The sequence below is a fragment of the Mustelus asterias genome, chromosome 24, assembly GCF_964213995.1.
Source record: "Mustelus asterias chromosome 24, sMusAst1.hap1.1, whole genome shotgun sequence".
NCBI classification, from domain to species: Eukaryota; Metazoa; Chordata; class Chondrichthyes; order Carcharhiniformes; family Triakidae; genus Mustelus; species Mustelus asterias.
In genome coordinates this window covers 55,932,187-55,947,347 of record NC_135824.1, presented here as the reverse complement: position 1 = coordinate 55,947,347, position 15,161 = coordinate 55,932,187, and the positions used below count along the sequence as shown (strand labels likewise).

Genomic DNA, 15,161 nt, shown 5'->3' with positions numbered 1-15,161 from the left:
ATAGGTTCAAGGTGAGGTGGGGGGGAGGTTTAACACAGATATCAGAAGGACGTATTTTACACAGAGGGTGGTGGGGGCCTGGAATGCGCTGCCGGGCAAGGTGGTGGAGGCGGACACACTGGGAACGTTTAAGACTTATCTAGATAGCCACATGAACGGAGTGGGAATGGAGGGATACAAAAGAATGGTCTAGTTTGGACCAGGGAGCGGCGCGGGCTTGGAGGGCCGAAGGGCCTGTTCCTGTGCTGTATTGTTCTTTGTTCTATTGTGGGGATACGGTTCCAGTTGGGTGCTCGGAGCAAGGGCCAGAAAGCCTCCCCGAGATGCAGAAGGTAGTTAGTTAGAACGCAGAGCTCACTGTCCGAGCACCTTCTCCAGTGGTCAGTGAGCTGCCTGGCGATTAAAAGTGGTCGATTAAAGGCAAATTACTGCAGATACCGGAATCTGAAACCAAAAGAGGAAATGCTGGAAAATCTCAGCTTCTGTGAGGAAAGAAAAGAGCTGACGTTTCGAGTCCAGATGACCCTTTGTCAAAGCTCCACAGCCTCTACGAAGGGTCATCTGGACTCGAAACGTCAGCCCTTTTCTCTCCTTACAGATGCTGCCCAGACCTGCTGAGATTTCCCACCATTTTCTCTTTTGGTTATTAAAAATGGTGATTGGGGAGGGGGCGGGTGGGACACTGGGGTGGGAAAGAGACAGAAGCATCATGGTCAAACCCATTCCTGCCCCAGTACTCAATTTCTGAATGCACTCACACCTCCCCAGAGAGAGACGGATCAGGACTGGGCGCAATTATGCTGAAGTCCTGATACGTCACGGAAACAGGCCATTGGCTCCTTATACACCTCTGACTGTGGGGCCACATTCCCCTCCAACTCGATTTTCAAGTTTGCTGACGACACCACCATAGTGGGTCGGATCTCCAACAATGACGAGGCAGAGTATAGGAATGAGATAGAGAATCTGGTGAACTGGTGCGGCAACAATAATCTTTCCCTCAATGTCAACAAAACGAAGGAGATTGTCATCGACTTCAGGAAACGTAGTGGAGAACATGCCCCTGTCAAAGGGGACAAAGTAGAAATGGTCGAAAGCTTCAAGTTTTTAGGTGTCCAGATCACCTGTCCTGGTCCCCCCATGCCGACACTATAGTTAAGAAAACCCACCAACGCCTCTACTTTCTCAGAAGACTAAGGAAATTTGGCATGTCACCAGCTTTTACAGATGTACCATAGAAAGCATTCTTTCTGGTTGTATCACAGCTTGGTATGGGCTCCTGCTCTGCCCAAGACCGCAAGAAACTACAAAGGGTCGTGAACGAAGCCCAGTCCATCACTCAAACTAGCCTCCCATCCATTGACTCTGTCTACACTTCCCGCTGCCTTGGCAAAGCAGCCAGCATAATCAAGAACCCCACGCACCCCAGACATTCTCTCTTCCACCTTCTTCCTTCGGGAAAAAGATACAAAACTCTGAGGACACGTACCAACCGACTCAAGAACAGCTTCTTCCCTGCTGCCATCAGACTTTTGAATGGACCTACCTCGCACTAAGTTGATCTTTACACCCTCGCTATGACTGTAACACTACATTCTGCATCCTCTCCTTTCCTTCTCCCCATGTACTCTATGAACGGTATGTTTGTACAGCGTGCAAGAAACTAAGTTGATCTTTCTCTACACCCGAGCTATGATTATAACACTACATTCTGCACTCTCTCGTTTCCTTCTCTATGAACGGTATGCTTTGTCTGTATAGTGCGCAAGAAACAATACTTTTCACCGTATGCTCATACATGACAATAATAAATCAAATGAAATCAAAATTGGGTCCAACCACTGTGTGCTGAAGTTAATTTTCCACTTGATCCTTCTCCTCCCTTACATAACTCTTCCATTTTATACTGTTCAGCTCAGCTACTCCCTATGGTAGCGAGTTCCACATTCTAACTAACCACATGCTGCCATCTCTGGGACCTTTCTGATCCTTGTGACTTGTGGTCATTCCAATCTGTTTACCCATTTAGACATTAGCTTTCCCTTAAAGGATTTGCCGGGAAATTCGCTTGTTCGTATGCCTCCCCCCCCCCCTCGGAGGTCGTTGTCACTGCCCCTAATGACGGGCCGCAGAGATACGATTCTGATCAATGTTTCCCTGATGGATTCATTCACATTTTAACCAACTGCAGGATTGGGACTTGGAGCAAAACGCAGAGATTCCAACAGGCCGGGACGTCCTGGCTTTGAATGACAGGGACCCGCTGACACCAGATAGCCAGAAAATTAAACTGTCGCCTCTACAGCATCGCCGGAAGCAAAGGTAAAATGTTTGGACCAATGTTTGGCGAAAGGTTAACGGTTGTGTGAATGACACAAGACATTGAGGCAGCGCAGTGGGTTAGCACTGCTGCTTCACAGCGCCAGGGACCCGGGTTTGATTCCCGGGCTCGGGTCACTGTCTGTGTGGAGTTTGCACATTCTCCCCGTGTCTGCGTGGGTTTCCTCCGTTTTCTCCCACAGTCCAAAGATGTGCGGGTTGGGTTGATTGGCCATGCTAAATTGCCCCTTAGTTTCCTGGGATGCATAGCTTAGAGGGATTAAAGTTAAGCTTATTTATTTAATAGTCACAAGTAAGGCTTGCATTAACACTGCATTGAAGTTACTGTGAAATTCCCCGAGTTGCCACACTCTGGTGCCTGTTCGGGTCAATGCACCTAACCAGCACATCTTTCAGACTGTGGGAGGAAGGCAGAGCACCCGGAGGAAACCCACGCAGACACGGGGAGAACATAGAGACATAGCAAACTACAGCACAAAACAGGCCCTTCGGCCCCACAAGTTGTGCCGAACATATCCCTACCTTTTAGGCCTACCGATAACCCTCCATCCTATTAAGTCCCATGTACTCATCCAGGAGTCTCTTAAAAGACCCTATTGAGTTTGCCTCCACCACCACTGATGGCAGCCGATTCCACTCGCCCACCACCCTCTGTGTGAAAAACTTCCCCCTAACATTTCCCCTGTACCTACACCCCAGCACCTTAAACCTGTGTCCTCTCGTAGCAGCCATTTCCACCCTGGGAAAAAGCCTCTGAGAGTCCACCGATCTATGCCTCTCAACATCTTATATACCTCTATTAGGTCTCCTCTCATCCTACGTCTCTCCAAGGAGAAAAGACCGAGCTCCCTCAGCCTATCCTCATAAGGCATGCCACTCAATCCAGGCAACATCCTTGTAAATCGCCTCTGCACCCTTTCAATCTTTTCCACATCCTTCCTGTAATGAGGCAACCAGAACTGAGCACAGTACTCCAAGTGGGGTCTGACGAGGGTCTTATATAGCTGCATCATTATCCCCGGACTCCTGAACTCAATCCCTCGATTGATAAAGCCAGCACACCATACGCCTTCTTAACCACCTCCTCCACCTGGGGGGCCGATTTTAGAGTCCTATGCACCCGGACCCCAAGGTCCTTCTGATCCTCCACAGCACTAAGAGTCTTTCCCTTTATATTGTACTCCTTCATCCCATTTGACCTGCCAAAATGGACCACTACACATTTATCTGGGTTGAAGTCCATCTGCCACTTCTCCGCCCACTCTTGCATCCTATCAATGTCCCTCTGTAACTTCTGACATCCCTCCAGACTATCCACAACCCCACCAACCTTCGTGTCGTCGGCGAACTTACCAACCCATCCCTCCACTTCCTCATCCAGGTCATTTATGAAAATGACAAACAGCAAGGGTCCCAGAACGTGCAAACTCCACACAGAGGAGGGTGACACAAGCCAAGAATCAAACCCGGGTCCCTGGCACTGTGAGGCAGCAGTGCTAACCACTGTGCCACTGTGCTGCCCCATTAGCGGGGCGCATAAGTAGGGTACGGGGATAGGGCCTGGGTGGGATTGTTGTTGGTGCAGATTCGATGGGCCAAATGGCCTCCTTCTGCACTGTAAGGATTCTATGATTGACTAACACACAGAATTGACCAGCAGTGTGGAGAGGGAGGGGTAACCCGTGTGTTGTGAATCGTCACAAGTCACTGTCTACCTCGCAAGAAAAACTGTACCATGTCCTTCACCACCCCATGAGCTCCAGGAAGGTGCTGCATTTGGATATTAATTGCCCATTAAACTTGATGTGGAGATGCCGGCGTCGGACTGGGGTGGGGCGCAGTAAGAAGTCTCACAACACCAGGTTAAAGTCCAACGGGTTTATTTGGTAGCACGAGCTTTCGGAGCGCCGCTCCCTTCAGGAGTGCTCCGAGCTTTCGATGGGCTGAACGTCCTCCTTCTGCGCTGTAGGAATTCTATGAGGGATTCTATGATTCCTTCAGGAGCAGCGCTCCGAAAGCTCGTGATTGCAAATAGATCTGTTGGACTTTAACCTGGCGCTGTGAGACTTCTTACTGTGCCCCTCAAACTGTCACAGAAAATTAAATCTGGAAACTAATAGCACAAGTAGACTGTTAATGACGTGGGGCGGGGTTTTACAGCCCCGCTCGAGCGAGACCGGAAATCCCCACCCAGGTTCAACAGACATTTCCGTTGTCCGTCCCTCGCCCGCTGCAATTCCGTGGCGGGCGGGGCGATAGTATTCCGGCAGCAATATTTGCTGTTGACTAAATCAACCTCTCTGATCCAGAAACTAAACGGTTAAAGGCACAGTGGGTTAGCACTGCTGCCTCACAGCGCCAGGGACCCGGGTTCGATTCCAGCCTCGGGTCACTGTCTGTGCGCGTTCTCCCCGTGTCTGCGTGGGTTTCTTCCGGGTGCTCCGGTTTCCTCCCACAGTCCGAAAGACGTGCTGGTTAGGTGGATTGGCCGTGCTAAATTGCCCCTTTGTGTCAGGAAACCAGCAGGGCAAATAGGTGGGAGTCACAGGGATAGGGCTGTTGTCGGTGCAGGTTCAATGGGCTGAATGGCCTCCTTCTGCACTGTAGGAATTCTATGAGGGATTCTCTGGTTCCTTCAGGTAGTCAGTCAATTATTGGAGATTTTAACAATTAATTTTAATTTTTTTCTTTCTGCCTCCTTTTCTAACTCTTAATCCAGCCTTTTTTTCCCTCTCTTTATTTCTCCTTTCTGGGCAGAGACTTGATATAGAATCCACCAACTCGAATTCACCCTCCTTCTCAGTTTGTCCACTGCTTATTTCCCAGTCCATAATTCTCATTGCTTAGGGAGATAGACCTTTATTCACTGCTGTCCCAGATGCCTCGCAGATGTTCCCCCCCCCCCCCCCCCCCCCACCGTCCCCACCCCCCTCCCACCCCCCTCGCCTTGCCATTATCTGTCCCGGCAACTCAAAACGTTTGAGACGAACGGAGCGGGAAAATGTCTAACTTAAGGAAGCGCAATTAGATGGCCCAGTCGACCAAATCTGTGCCCAGTGCCCAAACTAGGGGGTGGCATGGGTTTGTTAGGGTAAGGTGAAGGCTTTCAAACAGCACTCCACAGACCTTAGAGCTGGGATGGGGGCAATCTGAAGCCTTGGGGGGAGCCGGGGGCGCATTCAGTCCATCTGGGTTCTGAGTGCTGCCCCCAACCAGACATTTTGTTGGCCGTTGTCCAGGCGCGGGGAGCCACATTCCGCTGATTCCCGTCCGGGTAGTTATTTTCCTCCCGGTGTGGCTGAAGCGATTCGCACGTAAAGCGAGGGCGAGTGGAGTGAGGTGTGTGCTGATTGCTCACAACACTGACTGTGAGAGCCGTGCGCTCCCTCTGTATCCAAAGTGTCAATATTTCTTTTGTTTTTAACCATTTGAAGTTGATGAGTGTTCCATTAATATGTAAATGATGAAGCATTTTCTATAACTCGCCATGAAATATCAAGGGCAGCACGGTGGCACAGTGGTTAGCGCTGCTGCCTCACAGCTCCAGGGACCCTGCGTTCAATTCCCGGCCTCGGGTCACTGTCTGTGTTGAGTCTGCACATTCTCCCTGTGTCTGCGTGGGTTTCCTCCGGGTGCTCTGGTTTTCTCCCACAGTCCAAAGAGATGCGGGTTAGGTGGAGTGGCCATGCTAAATTGCCCTTTAGAGTCCACAGATGTGCAGGTTAGGTGGATTGGCCATGCTAAATTGCCCCTTAGTGTCCAAAGATGTGCACTAATGTGGATTGGCCATGTTAAATTGCCCCTTAGTGTCCAAAGATGTGCAGGTTAGGTGGATTGGCCATGCTAAATTGCCCCTTAGTGTCCAAAGATGTGCAGGTTAGGTGGATTGGCCATGTTAAATTGCCCCTTAGTGTCCAAAGATCCGCAGGTTAGGTGGATTGGCCATGCTAAATTGCCCCTTAGTGTCCAAAGATATGCAGGTTAGGTGGATTGGCCATGCTAAATTGCCCCTTAATGTCCAAAGATGTGTGCGTTAGGTGGATTGGCCATGCTAAATTGACCCTTAGTGTCCAAAGATGTGTTGGTTAGGTGGATTGGCCATGCTAAATTGCCCCTTAGTGTCCAAAGATGTGCGGGTTAGGTGGATTGGCCATGCTAAATTGCCCCTTAGTGTCCAAAGATGTGTGGGTTAGGTGGATTGGCCATGCTAAATTGCCCCTTAGTGTCCAAAGATGTGCAGGTTAGGTGGATTGGCCATGCTAAATTGCCCCTTAGTGTCCAAAGATGTGCAGGTTAGGTGGATTGGCCATGCTAAATTGCCCCTTAGTGTCCAAAGATGTGCAGGTTAGATGGATTGGCCGTGCTAAATTGCCCCTTAGTGTCCAAAGATGTGTAGGTTAGGTGGATTTCCCAAGCTAAATTGCCCCTTACTCGAGTCCAAAGATGTGTAGGTTAGGTGGATTGGCCGTGCTCAATTGTCCCTTAGTGTCAGGGGGATTAGCAGGGTTAATGTGTGGGGTTACGGGGATAAGGCCTGGGTGGGATTGTGGTCGGTGCAGACTCGATGGGCTGCATGGCCTCCTCCTGCACTGCTGGGATTCTATGATGTTCGGCGTGTATTCAGTGTACTCATGGGGGTCACGGTTAGTGAACAACGATTTCAGCCTTGCGGCCCATTGAGAGGAAGGTGGGTCTCACATCCGGACCGCTCACTCTCCTAGGCTGCCCTTCGCTGCTCCAGAGGCACTGCCATGGGACAAGTGCGAGCTCAGCATCTCAGCAATTTCAGCTCTGTGGCCTGGGATTGAAGGCAGGTCATACGAACAGATAAGCATTTGTGTGACCTTATCCTGCTATTTTTGTCGTGGGATTTACTGATTTTAAAATAAGCGAGTTAAGACTTGAGTCAAGGCACTGGGCCAAAGACAGTCTTCAAGCCGCTTTGATCTTTCTTGGATCATATTGACGACAGTAATTTACACTTTTCTTCTTTCTATATTTGGTTTTTGGGTAATGATAGCCTTTCAGAAGCTGACACTGCTTTTCATCAGCGTGGCAGTGTGTCAGTACTTGTAGGGGCTCTCTCGGCATCTCACTACATGCAGAGGTCCCTGGCAAGGCTCCTGCGAGACAGCACCAGTGCGCAGACATGCAGTACCTGAAAGGTGCCTTGCATGCCTTGATCAGTGAGAAACAACGGCATGTGTCTGATTGACCAAACAAAGATTTAAAGGGACCACCTAGTGAAAGGAAAGAGGCATCACACAATTAAATCCTGAAGGAAAAATTGTGTGTCAGTGTTTGTAGAGGATCACTGTGAGTGTGTGTGTGAGTGTGAGTGAGTGAGTGAGTGTGTGTGAGTGTGTGTGTGAGAGTGTGTGTGTGTGAGTGAGTGTGAGTGAGTGAGTGTGTGAGTGAGTGTGTGTGTGGAGTGTGTGTGTGAGTGAGTGTGAGTGAGTGTGTGTGTGTGAGTGTGTGAGGTGAGTGAGTGTGTGATTGAGTGTGTGAGTGAATGAATGTGTGTGAGTGTGTGTGTGAGTGTGTGTGTGAGTGAGTGTGAGTGTGTGTGTGAGTGAGTGTGTGTGTGAGTGTGTGTGTGGGTGTGAGTGAGTGAGTGTGGGTGAGTGTGTGAGGTGAGTGTGTGAGTGAGTGTGTGAGTGAGTGTGTGAGTGTGTGTGAGTGTGTGTGTGTGAGTGAGTGTGGGTGTGTGAGTGAGTGTGTGAGTGTGTGTGGGTGAGTCTGTGTGAGTGAGTGTGAGTGAGTGTGTGAGGTGAGTGAGTGCGTGAGTGTGTGTGAGTGAGTGTGTGTGTGTGAGTGAGTGTGGTGAGTGTGTGTGTGAGTGTGTGTGGGTGAGTCTGTGTGAGTGAGTGTGTGTGAGGTGAGTGAGTGTGTGAGTGAGTGAGTGTGTGTGTGTGTGAGTGTGGGTGTGTGAGTGAGTGTGTGTGAGTGAGTGAGTGCGAGTGAGTGTGTGTGTGAGTGAGTGTGTGTGAGTGAGTGTGTGAGGTGAGTGTGTGAGGTGAGTGTGTGAGTGAGTGTGTGTGTGTGTGAGTGTGTGAGTGAGTGTGAAGGAGTGAGTGCGTGTGAGTGTGTGAGATGAGTGTGTGAGTGAGTGTGTGTGTGTGTGAGTGTGAGATGAGTGTGTGAGTGAGTTTGTGTGTGAGTGAGTGTGTGTGTGAGTGTGTGTGTGAGTGAGTGTGAGTGTGTGTGAGTGTGTGTGTGGGTGTGAGTGAGTGAGTGTGGGTGAGTGTGTGAGTGAGTGTGTGAGTGAGTGTGTGAGTGTGTGTGTGTGAGTGAGTGTGGGTGTGTGAGTGAGTGTGTGAGTGTGTGTGGGTGAGTCTGTGTGAGTGAGTGTGAGTGAGTGTGTGAGGTGAGTGAGTGCGTGAGTGAGTGTGTGTGAGTGAGTGTGTGTGTGTGAGTGAGTGTGGTGAGTGTGTGTGTGAGTGTGTGTGGGTGAGTCTGTGTGAGTGAGTGTGTGTGAGGTGAGTGAGTGTGTGAGTGAGTGAGTGTGTGTGTGTGTGAGTGTGGGTGTGTGAGTGAGTGTGTGTGAGTGAGTGAGTGCGAGTGAGTGTGTGTGTGAGTGAGTGTGTGTGAGTGAGTGTGTGAGGTGAGTGTGTGAGCGAGTGTGTGAGTGAGTCTGTGTGTGAGTGTGTGTGAGTGAGTGTGTGTGTGAGTGTGTGTGTGTGAGTGAGTGTGAAGGAGTGAGTGCGTGTGAGTGTGTGAGATGAGTGTGTGAGTGAGTGTGTGTGTGTGTGAGTGTGAGATGAGTGTGTGAGTGAGTTTGTGTGTGAGTGAGTGTGTGTGTGTGAGTGTGTGTGTGAGCGAGTGTGAGGTGAGTGTGTGAGCAGGTGTGTGAGCGAGTGTGTGAGGTGAGTGTGTGAGGTGAGTGTGTGAGGTGAGTGTGTGGTGTGAGTGAGTGTGTGAGTGTGTGCGTGTGTGTGAGGTGAGTGTGTGAGGTGAGGTGAGTGAGTGAGTGAGTGTGAGTGAGTGTGTGTGTGAGGTGAGTGTGTGAGTGAGTGTGTGAGTGAGTGTGAGTGTGTGTGTGAGTGAGTGTGTGAGTGTGTGTGTGAGTGAGTGTGTGTGTGAGCGAGTGTGTGAGCGAGTGTGTGAGGTGAGTGTGTGAGCGAGTGTGTGAGTGAGTCTGTGTGTGAGTGTGTGTGAGTGAGTGTGTGTGTGAGTGTGTGTGTGTGAGTGAGTGTGTGAGTGAGTGTGTGTGTGAGTGTGTATTTGAGTGTGTGTGTGAGTGTGTGTGTGTGAGTGAGTGTGTATTTGAGTGTGTGTGAGTGAGTGTGTGTGTGTGTGAGTGAGTGTGTGAGTGAGTGTGTGTGTGAGGTGAGTGCGTGAGGTGAGTGCGTGAGGTGAGTGCGTGAGGTGAGTGTGTGAGGTGAGTGCGTGAGGTGAGTGCGTGAGGTGAGTGCGTGAGGTGAGTGTGTGAGTGAGTATGTGTGTGTGTGTGTGAGTGAGTGTGTGTGAGTGTGAGAGTGTGTGTGAGTGAGTGTGTGAGTGTGTGTGTGTAGTGAGTGCGTGAGGTGAGTGCGTGAGGTGAGTGCGTGAGGTGAGTGTGTGAGTGAGTATGTGTGTATGAGTGTGTGTGGGTGAGTGTGTGTGAGTGAGTGTGTGTGAGTGTGTGTGTGTGTGTGAGTGAGTGTGTGTGTGTGAGTGAGTGTGTGGGTGAGTGTGTGTGTGAGTGTGTGTGTGAGTGAGTGTGTGTGTGAGCGAGTATGTATGAGTGTGTGAGTGAGTGTGTGTGAGTGAGTGTGTGTCAGTGTGTGTGAGTGAGTGGGTGTGAGTGTGTGTGTGTGTGTGAGCGAGTGTGTGTCAGTGTGTGTGAGTGAGTGTGTGTGTGAGTGAGTGTGTGTGTGAGTGAGCGAGTGTGTGTCAGTGTGTGTTAGTGAGTGTGTGAGTGAGTGTGAGTATGTGAGTGAGTGTGTGAGAGTGAGTGAGTGTGTGACTGAGTGTGTGTGAGTGAGTGTGTGTGAGTGAGTGAGTGTGAGTGAGTGTGAGAGTGTGTGAGTGAGTGTGTGTGTGTGTGAGGTGAGTGTGTCAGTGAGTGTGTGTGTATGAGTGAGTGTGTGTGAGTGTGTGAGTGAGTGTGTGAGTGTGAGTGAGTGTGAGTGTGTGTGAGTGAGTGTGTCTGTGAGTGAGTGAGTGTGTGTGTGTGAGTGTGTGAGGTGAGTGTGTGAGTGAGTGTGAGTGTGTGAGGTGAGTGTGTGAGTGAGTGTGTGTGTGAGTGAGTGTGTGTGTGGAGTGTGTGTGTGAGTGTGTGTGTGAGTGTGTGTGGGTGAGTCTGTGTGAGTGAGTGTGTGTGAGGTGAGTGAGTGTGTGAGTGAGTGAGTGTGTGTGTGTGAGTGTGGGTGTGTGAGTGAGTGTGTGTGAGTGAGTGAGTGCGAGTGAGTGTGTGTGTGAGTGAGTGTGTGTGAGTGAGTGTGTGAGGTGAGTGTGTGAGGTGAGTGTGTGAGTGAGTGTGTGTGTGTGTGAGTGTGTGAGTGAGTGTGAAGGAGTGAGTGCGTGTGAGTGTGTGAGATGAGTGTGTGAGTGAGTGTGTGTGTGTGTGAGTGTGAGATGAGTGTGTGAGTGAGTTTGTGTGTGAGTGAGTGTGTGTGTGAGTGTGTGTGTGAGTGAGTGTGAGTGTGTGTGAGTGTGTGTGTGGGTGTGAGTGAGTGAGTGTGGGTGAGTGTGTGAGTGAGTGTGTGAGTGAGTGTGTGAGTGTGTGTGTGTGAGTGAGTGTGGGTGTGTGAGTGAGTGTGTGAGTGTGTGTGGGTGAGTCTGTGTGAGTGAGTGTGAGTGAGTGTGTGAGGTGAGTGAGTGCGTGAGTGAGTGTGTGTGAGTGAGTGTGTGTGTGTGAGTGAGTGTGGTGAGTGTGTGTGTGAGTGTGTGTGGGTGAGTCTGTGTGAGTGAGTGTGTGTGAGGTGAGTGAGTGTGTGAGTGAGTGAGTGTGTGTGTGTGTGAGTGTGGGTGTGTGAGTGAGTGTGTGTGAGTGAGTGAGTGCGAGTGAGTGTGTGTGTGAGTGAGTGTGTGTGAGTGAGTGTGTGAGGTGAGTGTGTGAGCGAGTGTGTGAGTGAGTCTGTGTGTGAGTGTGTGTGAGTGAGTGTGTGTGTGAGTGTGTGTGTGTGAGTGAGTGTGAAGGAGTGAGTGCGTGTGAGTGTGTGAGATGAGTGTGTGAGTGAGTGTGTGTGTGTGTGAGTGTGAGATGAGTGTGTGAGTGAGTTTGTGTGTGAGTGAGTGTGTGTGTGTGAGTGTGTGTGTGAGCGAGTGTGAGGTGAGTGTGTGAGCAGGTGTGTGAGCGAGTGTGTGAGGTGAGTGTGTGAGGTGAGTGTGTGAGGTGAGTGTGTGGTGTGAGTGAGTGTGTGAGTGTGTGCGTGTGTGTGAGGTGAGTGTGTGAGGTGAGGTGAGTGTGTGAGTGAGTGAGTGAGTGTGAGTGAGTGTGTGTGTGAGGTGAGTGTGTGAGTGAGTGTGTGAGTGAGTGTGAGTGTGTGTGTGAGTGAGTGTGTGAGTGTGTGTGTGAGTGAGTGTGTGAGTGTGTGTGTGAGTGAGTGTGTGTGTGAGCGAGTGTGTGAGCGAGTGTGTGAGGTGAGTGTGTGAGCGAGTGTGTGAGTGAGTCTGTGTGTGAGTGTGTGTGAGTGAGTGTGTGTGTGAGTGTGTGTGTGTGAGTGAGTGTGTGAGTGAGTGTGTGTGTGAGTGTGTATTTGAGTGTGTGTGTGAGTGTGTGTATTTGAGTGTGTGTGAGTGAGTGTGTGTGTGTGTGAGTGAGTGTGTGAGTGAGTGTGTGTGTGAGGTGAGTGCGTGAGGTGAGTGCGTGAGGTGAGTGCGTGAGGTGAGTGTGTGAGGTGAGTGCGTGAGGTGAGTGCGTGAGGTGAGTGCGTGAGGTGAGTGTGTGAGTGAGTATGTGTGTGTGTGTGTGAGTGAGTGTGTGTAGTGAGTGCGTGAGGTGAGTGCGTGAGGTGAGTGCGTGAGGTGAGTGTGTGAGTGAGTATGTGTGTATGAGTGTGTGTGGGTGAGTGTGTGTGAGTGAGTGTGTGTGAGTGTGTGTGTGTGTGTGAGTGAGTGTGTGTGTGTGAGTGAGTGTGTGGGTGAGTGTGTGTGTGAGTGTGTGTGTGAGTGAGTGTGTGTGTGAGCGAGTATGTATGAGTGTGTGAGTGAGTGTGTGTGAGTGAGTGTGTGTCAGTGTGTGTGAGTGAGTGGGTGTGAGTGTGTGTGTGTGTGTGAGCGAGTGTGTGTCAGTGTGTGTGAGTGAGTGTGTGTGTGAGTGAGTGTGTGTGTGAGTGAGCGAGTGTGTGTCAGTGTGTGTTAGTGAGTGTGTGAGTGAGTGTGAGTATGTGAGTGAGTGTGTGAGAGTGAGTGAGTGTGTGACTGAGTGTGTGTGAGTGAGTGTGTGTGAGTGAGTGAGTGTGAGTGAGTGTGAGAGTGTGTGAGTGAGTGTGTGTGTGTGTGAGGTGAGTGTGTCAGTGAGTGTGTGTGTATGAGTGAGTGTGTGTGAGTGTGTGAGTGAGTGTGTGAGTGTGAGTGAGTGTGAGTGTGTGTGAGTGAGTGTGTCTGTGAGTGAGTGAGTGTGTGTGTGTGAGTGTGTGAGGTGAGTGTGTGAGTGAGTGTGAGTGTGTGAGGTGAGTGTGTGAGTGAGTGTGTGTGTGAGTGAGTGTGTGTGTGGAGTGTGTGTGTGAGTGAGTGTGAGTGAGTGTGTGTGTGTGAGTGTGTGAGGTGAGTGTGTGAGTGAGTGTGTGATTGAGTGTGAGAGTGAATGAGTGTGTGTGAGTGAGTGTGTGTGTGAGTGAGTGTGAGTGTGTGTGTGAGTGTGTGTGTGGGTGTGAGTGAGTGAGTGTGAGGTGAGTGTGTGAGGTGAGTGTGTGAGTGAGTGTCTGAGTGAGTGTGTGAGTGTGAGTGTGTGTGTGAGTGAGTGTGGGTGTGTGAGTGAGTGTGTGAGTGTGTGTGGGTGAGTCTGTGTGAGTGAGTGTGAGTGAGTGTGTGAGGTGAGTGAGTGTGTGAGTGAGTGTGTGTGAGTGAGTGTGTGTGTGTGAGTGAGTGTGGTGAGTGTGTGTGTGAGTGTGTGTGGGTGAGTCTGTGTGAGTGAGTGTGTGTGAGGTGAGTGAGTGTGTGAGTGAGTGAGTGTGTGTGTGTGAGTGTGGGTGTGTGAGTGAGTGTGTGTGAGTGAGTGAGTGCGAGTGAGTGTGTGTGTGAGTGAGTGTGAGTGAGTGAGTGTGTGAGGTGAGTGTGTGAGGTGAGTGTGTGAGTGAGTGTGTGTGTGTGTGAGTGTGTGAGTGAGTGTGAAGGAGTGAGTGCGTGTGAGTGTGTGAGATGAGTGTGTGAGTGAGTGTGTGTGTGAGTGAGTGTGAGATGAGTGTGTGAGTGAGTTTGTGTGTGAGTGAGTGTGTGTGTGTGTGTGAGTGTGTGTGTGAGTGTGTGTGAGCGAGTGTGAGGTGAGTGTGTGAGCAGGTGTGTGAGCGAGTGTGTGAGGTGAGTGTGTGAGGTGAGTGTGTGAGGTGAGTGTGTGAGGTGAGTGTGTGAGTGAGTGTGTGAGTGTGTGCGTGTGTGTGAGGTGAGTGTGTGAGGTGAGGTGAGTGTGTGAGTGAGTGAGTGAGTGAGTGAGTGTGAGTGAGTGTGTGTGTGAGGTGAGTGTGTGAGTGAGTGTGTGAGTGAGTGTGAGTGTGAGTGAGTGAGTGTGTGAGTGTGTGTGTGAGTGAGTGTGTGTGTGAGCGAGTGTGTGAGCGAGTGTGTGAGGTGAGTGTGTGAGCGAGTGTGTGAGTGAGTCTGTGTGTGAGTGTGTGTGAGTGAGTGTGTGTGTGAGTGTGTGTGTGTGAGTGAGTGTGTGAGTGAGTGTGTGTGTGTGTGTATTTGAGTGTGTGTGTGAGTGTGTGTGTGTGAGTGAGTGTGTATTTGAGTGTGTGTGTGTGTGTGAGTGAGTGTGTGAGTGAGTGTGTGTGAGTGTGTGTGAGTGAGTGTGTGTGTGAGGTGAGTGCGTGAGGTGAGTGCGTGAGGTGAGTGCGTGAGGTGAGTGTGTGAGTGAGTATGTGTGTGTGAGTGAGTGTGTGTGAGTGAGTGTGTGTGAGTGTGAGAGTGTGTGTGAGTGAGTGTGTGAGTGTGTGTGTGTAGTGAGTGCGTGAGGTGAGTGCGTGAGGTGAGTGTGTGAGGTGAGTGTGTGAGTGAGTATGTGTGTGTGAGTGTGTGGGTGAGTGTGTGTGAGTGTGTGTGTGAGTGAGTGTGTGTGTGAGCGAGTGTGTATGAGTGTGTGAGTGAGTGTGTGTGAGTGAGTGTGTGTCAGTGTGTGTGAGTGAGTGGGTGTGAGTGTGTGTGTGTGAGCGAGTGTGTGTCAGTGTGTGTGAGTGAGTGTGTGTGTGAGTGAGTGTGTGTGTGAGTGAGCGAGTGTGTGTCAGTGTGTGTGAGTGAGTGTGTGAGTGAGTGTGAGTATGTGAGTGAGTGTGTGAGAGTGAGTGAGTGTGTGACTGAGTGTGTGTGAGTGAGTGTGTGTGAGTGAGTGAGTGTGAGTGAGTGTGAGAGTGTGTGAGTGAGTGTGTGTGTGTGAGGTGAGTGTGTCAGTGAGTGTGTGTGTGAGTGAGTGAGTGTGTGTGAGTGTGTGAGTGAGTGTGTGTGTGTGAGTGTGAGTGAGTGTGAGTGTGTGTGAGTGAGTGTGTCTGTGAGTGAGTGAGTGTGTGTGTGTGAGTGTGTGAGGTGAGTGTGTGAGTGAGTGTGAGTGTGTGAGGTGAGTGTGTGAGTGAGTGTGTGTGTGGAGTGTGTGTGTGAGTGAGTGTGAGTGAGTGTGTGTGTGTGAGTGTGTGAGGTGAGTGTGTGAGTGAGTGTGTGATTGAGTGTGCGAGTGAATGAGTGTGTGTGAG

At 50.6% G+C, this 15,161-nt stretch overlaps 1 protein-coding gene across 1 annotated transcript in view; it reads left to right on the top strand.

Annotated features, from left to right (window-relative positions):
* The window catches only part of LOC144511104 (meiosis initiator protein-like), a 140,074-nt gene that overhangs the window by 30,914 nt on the left and 93,999 nt on the right, over nt 1-15,161 (top strand). The window contains exon 3 of the mRNA XM_078241080.1: nt 2,192-2,322. Coding sequence (XP_078097206.1) covers nt 2,192-2,322 — 131 coding nt within the window. The remainder of the gene's footprint in view (nt 1-2,191; nt 2,323-15,161) is intronic.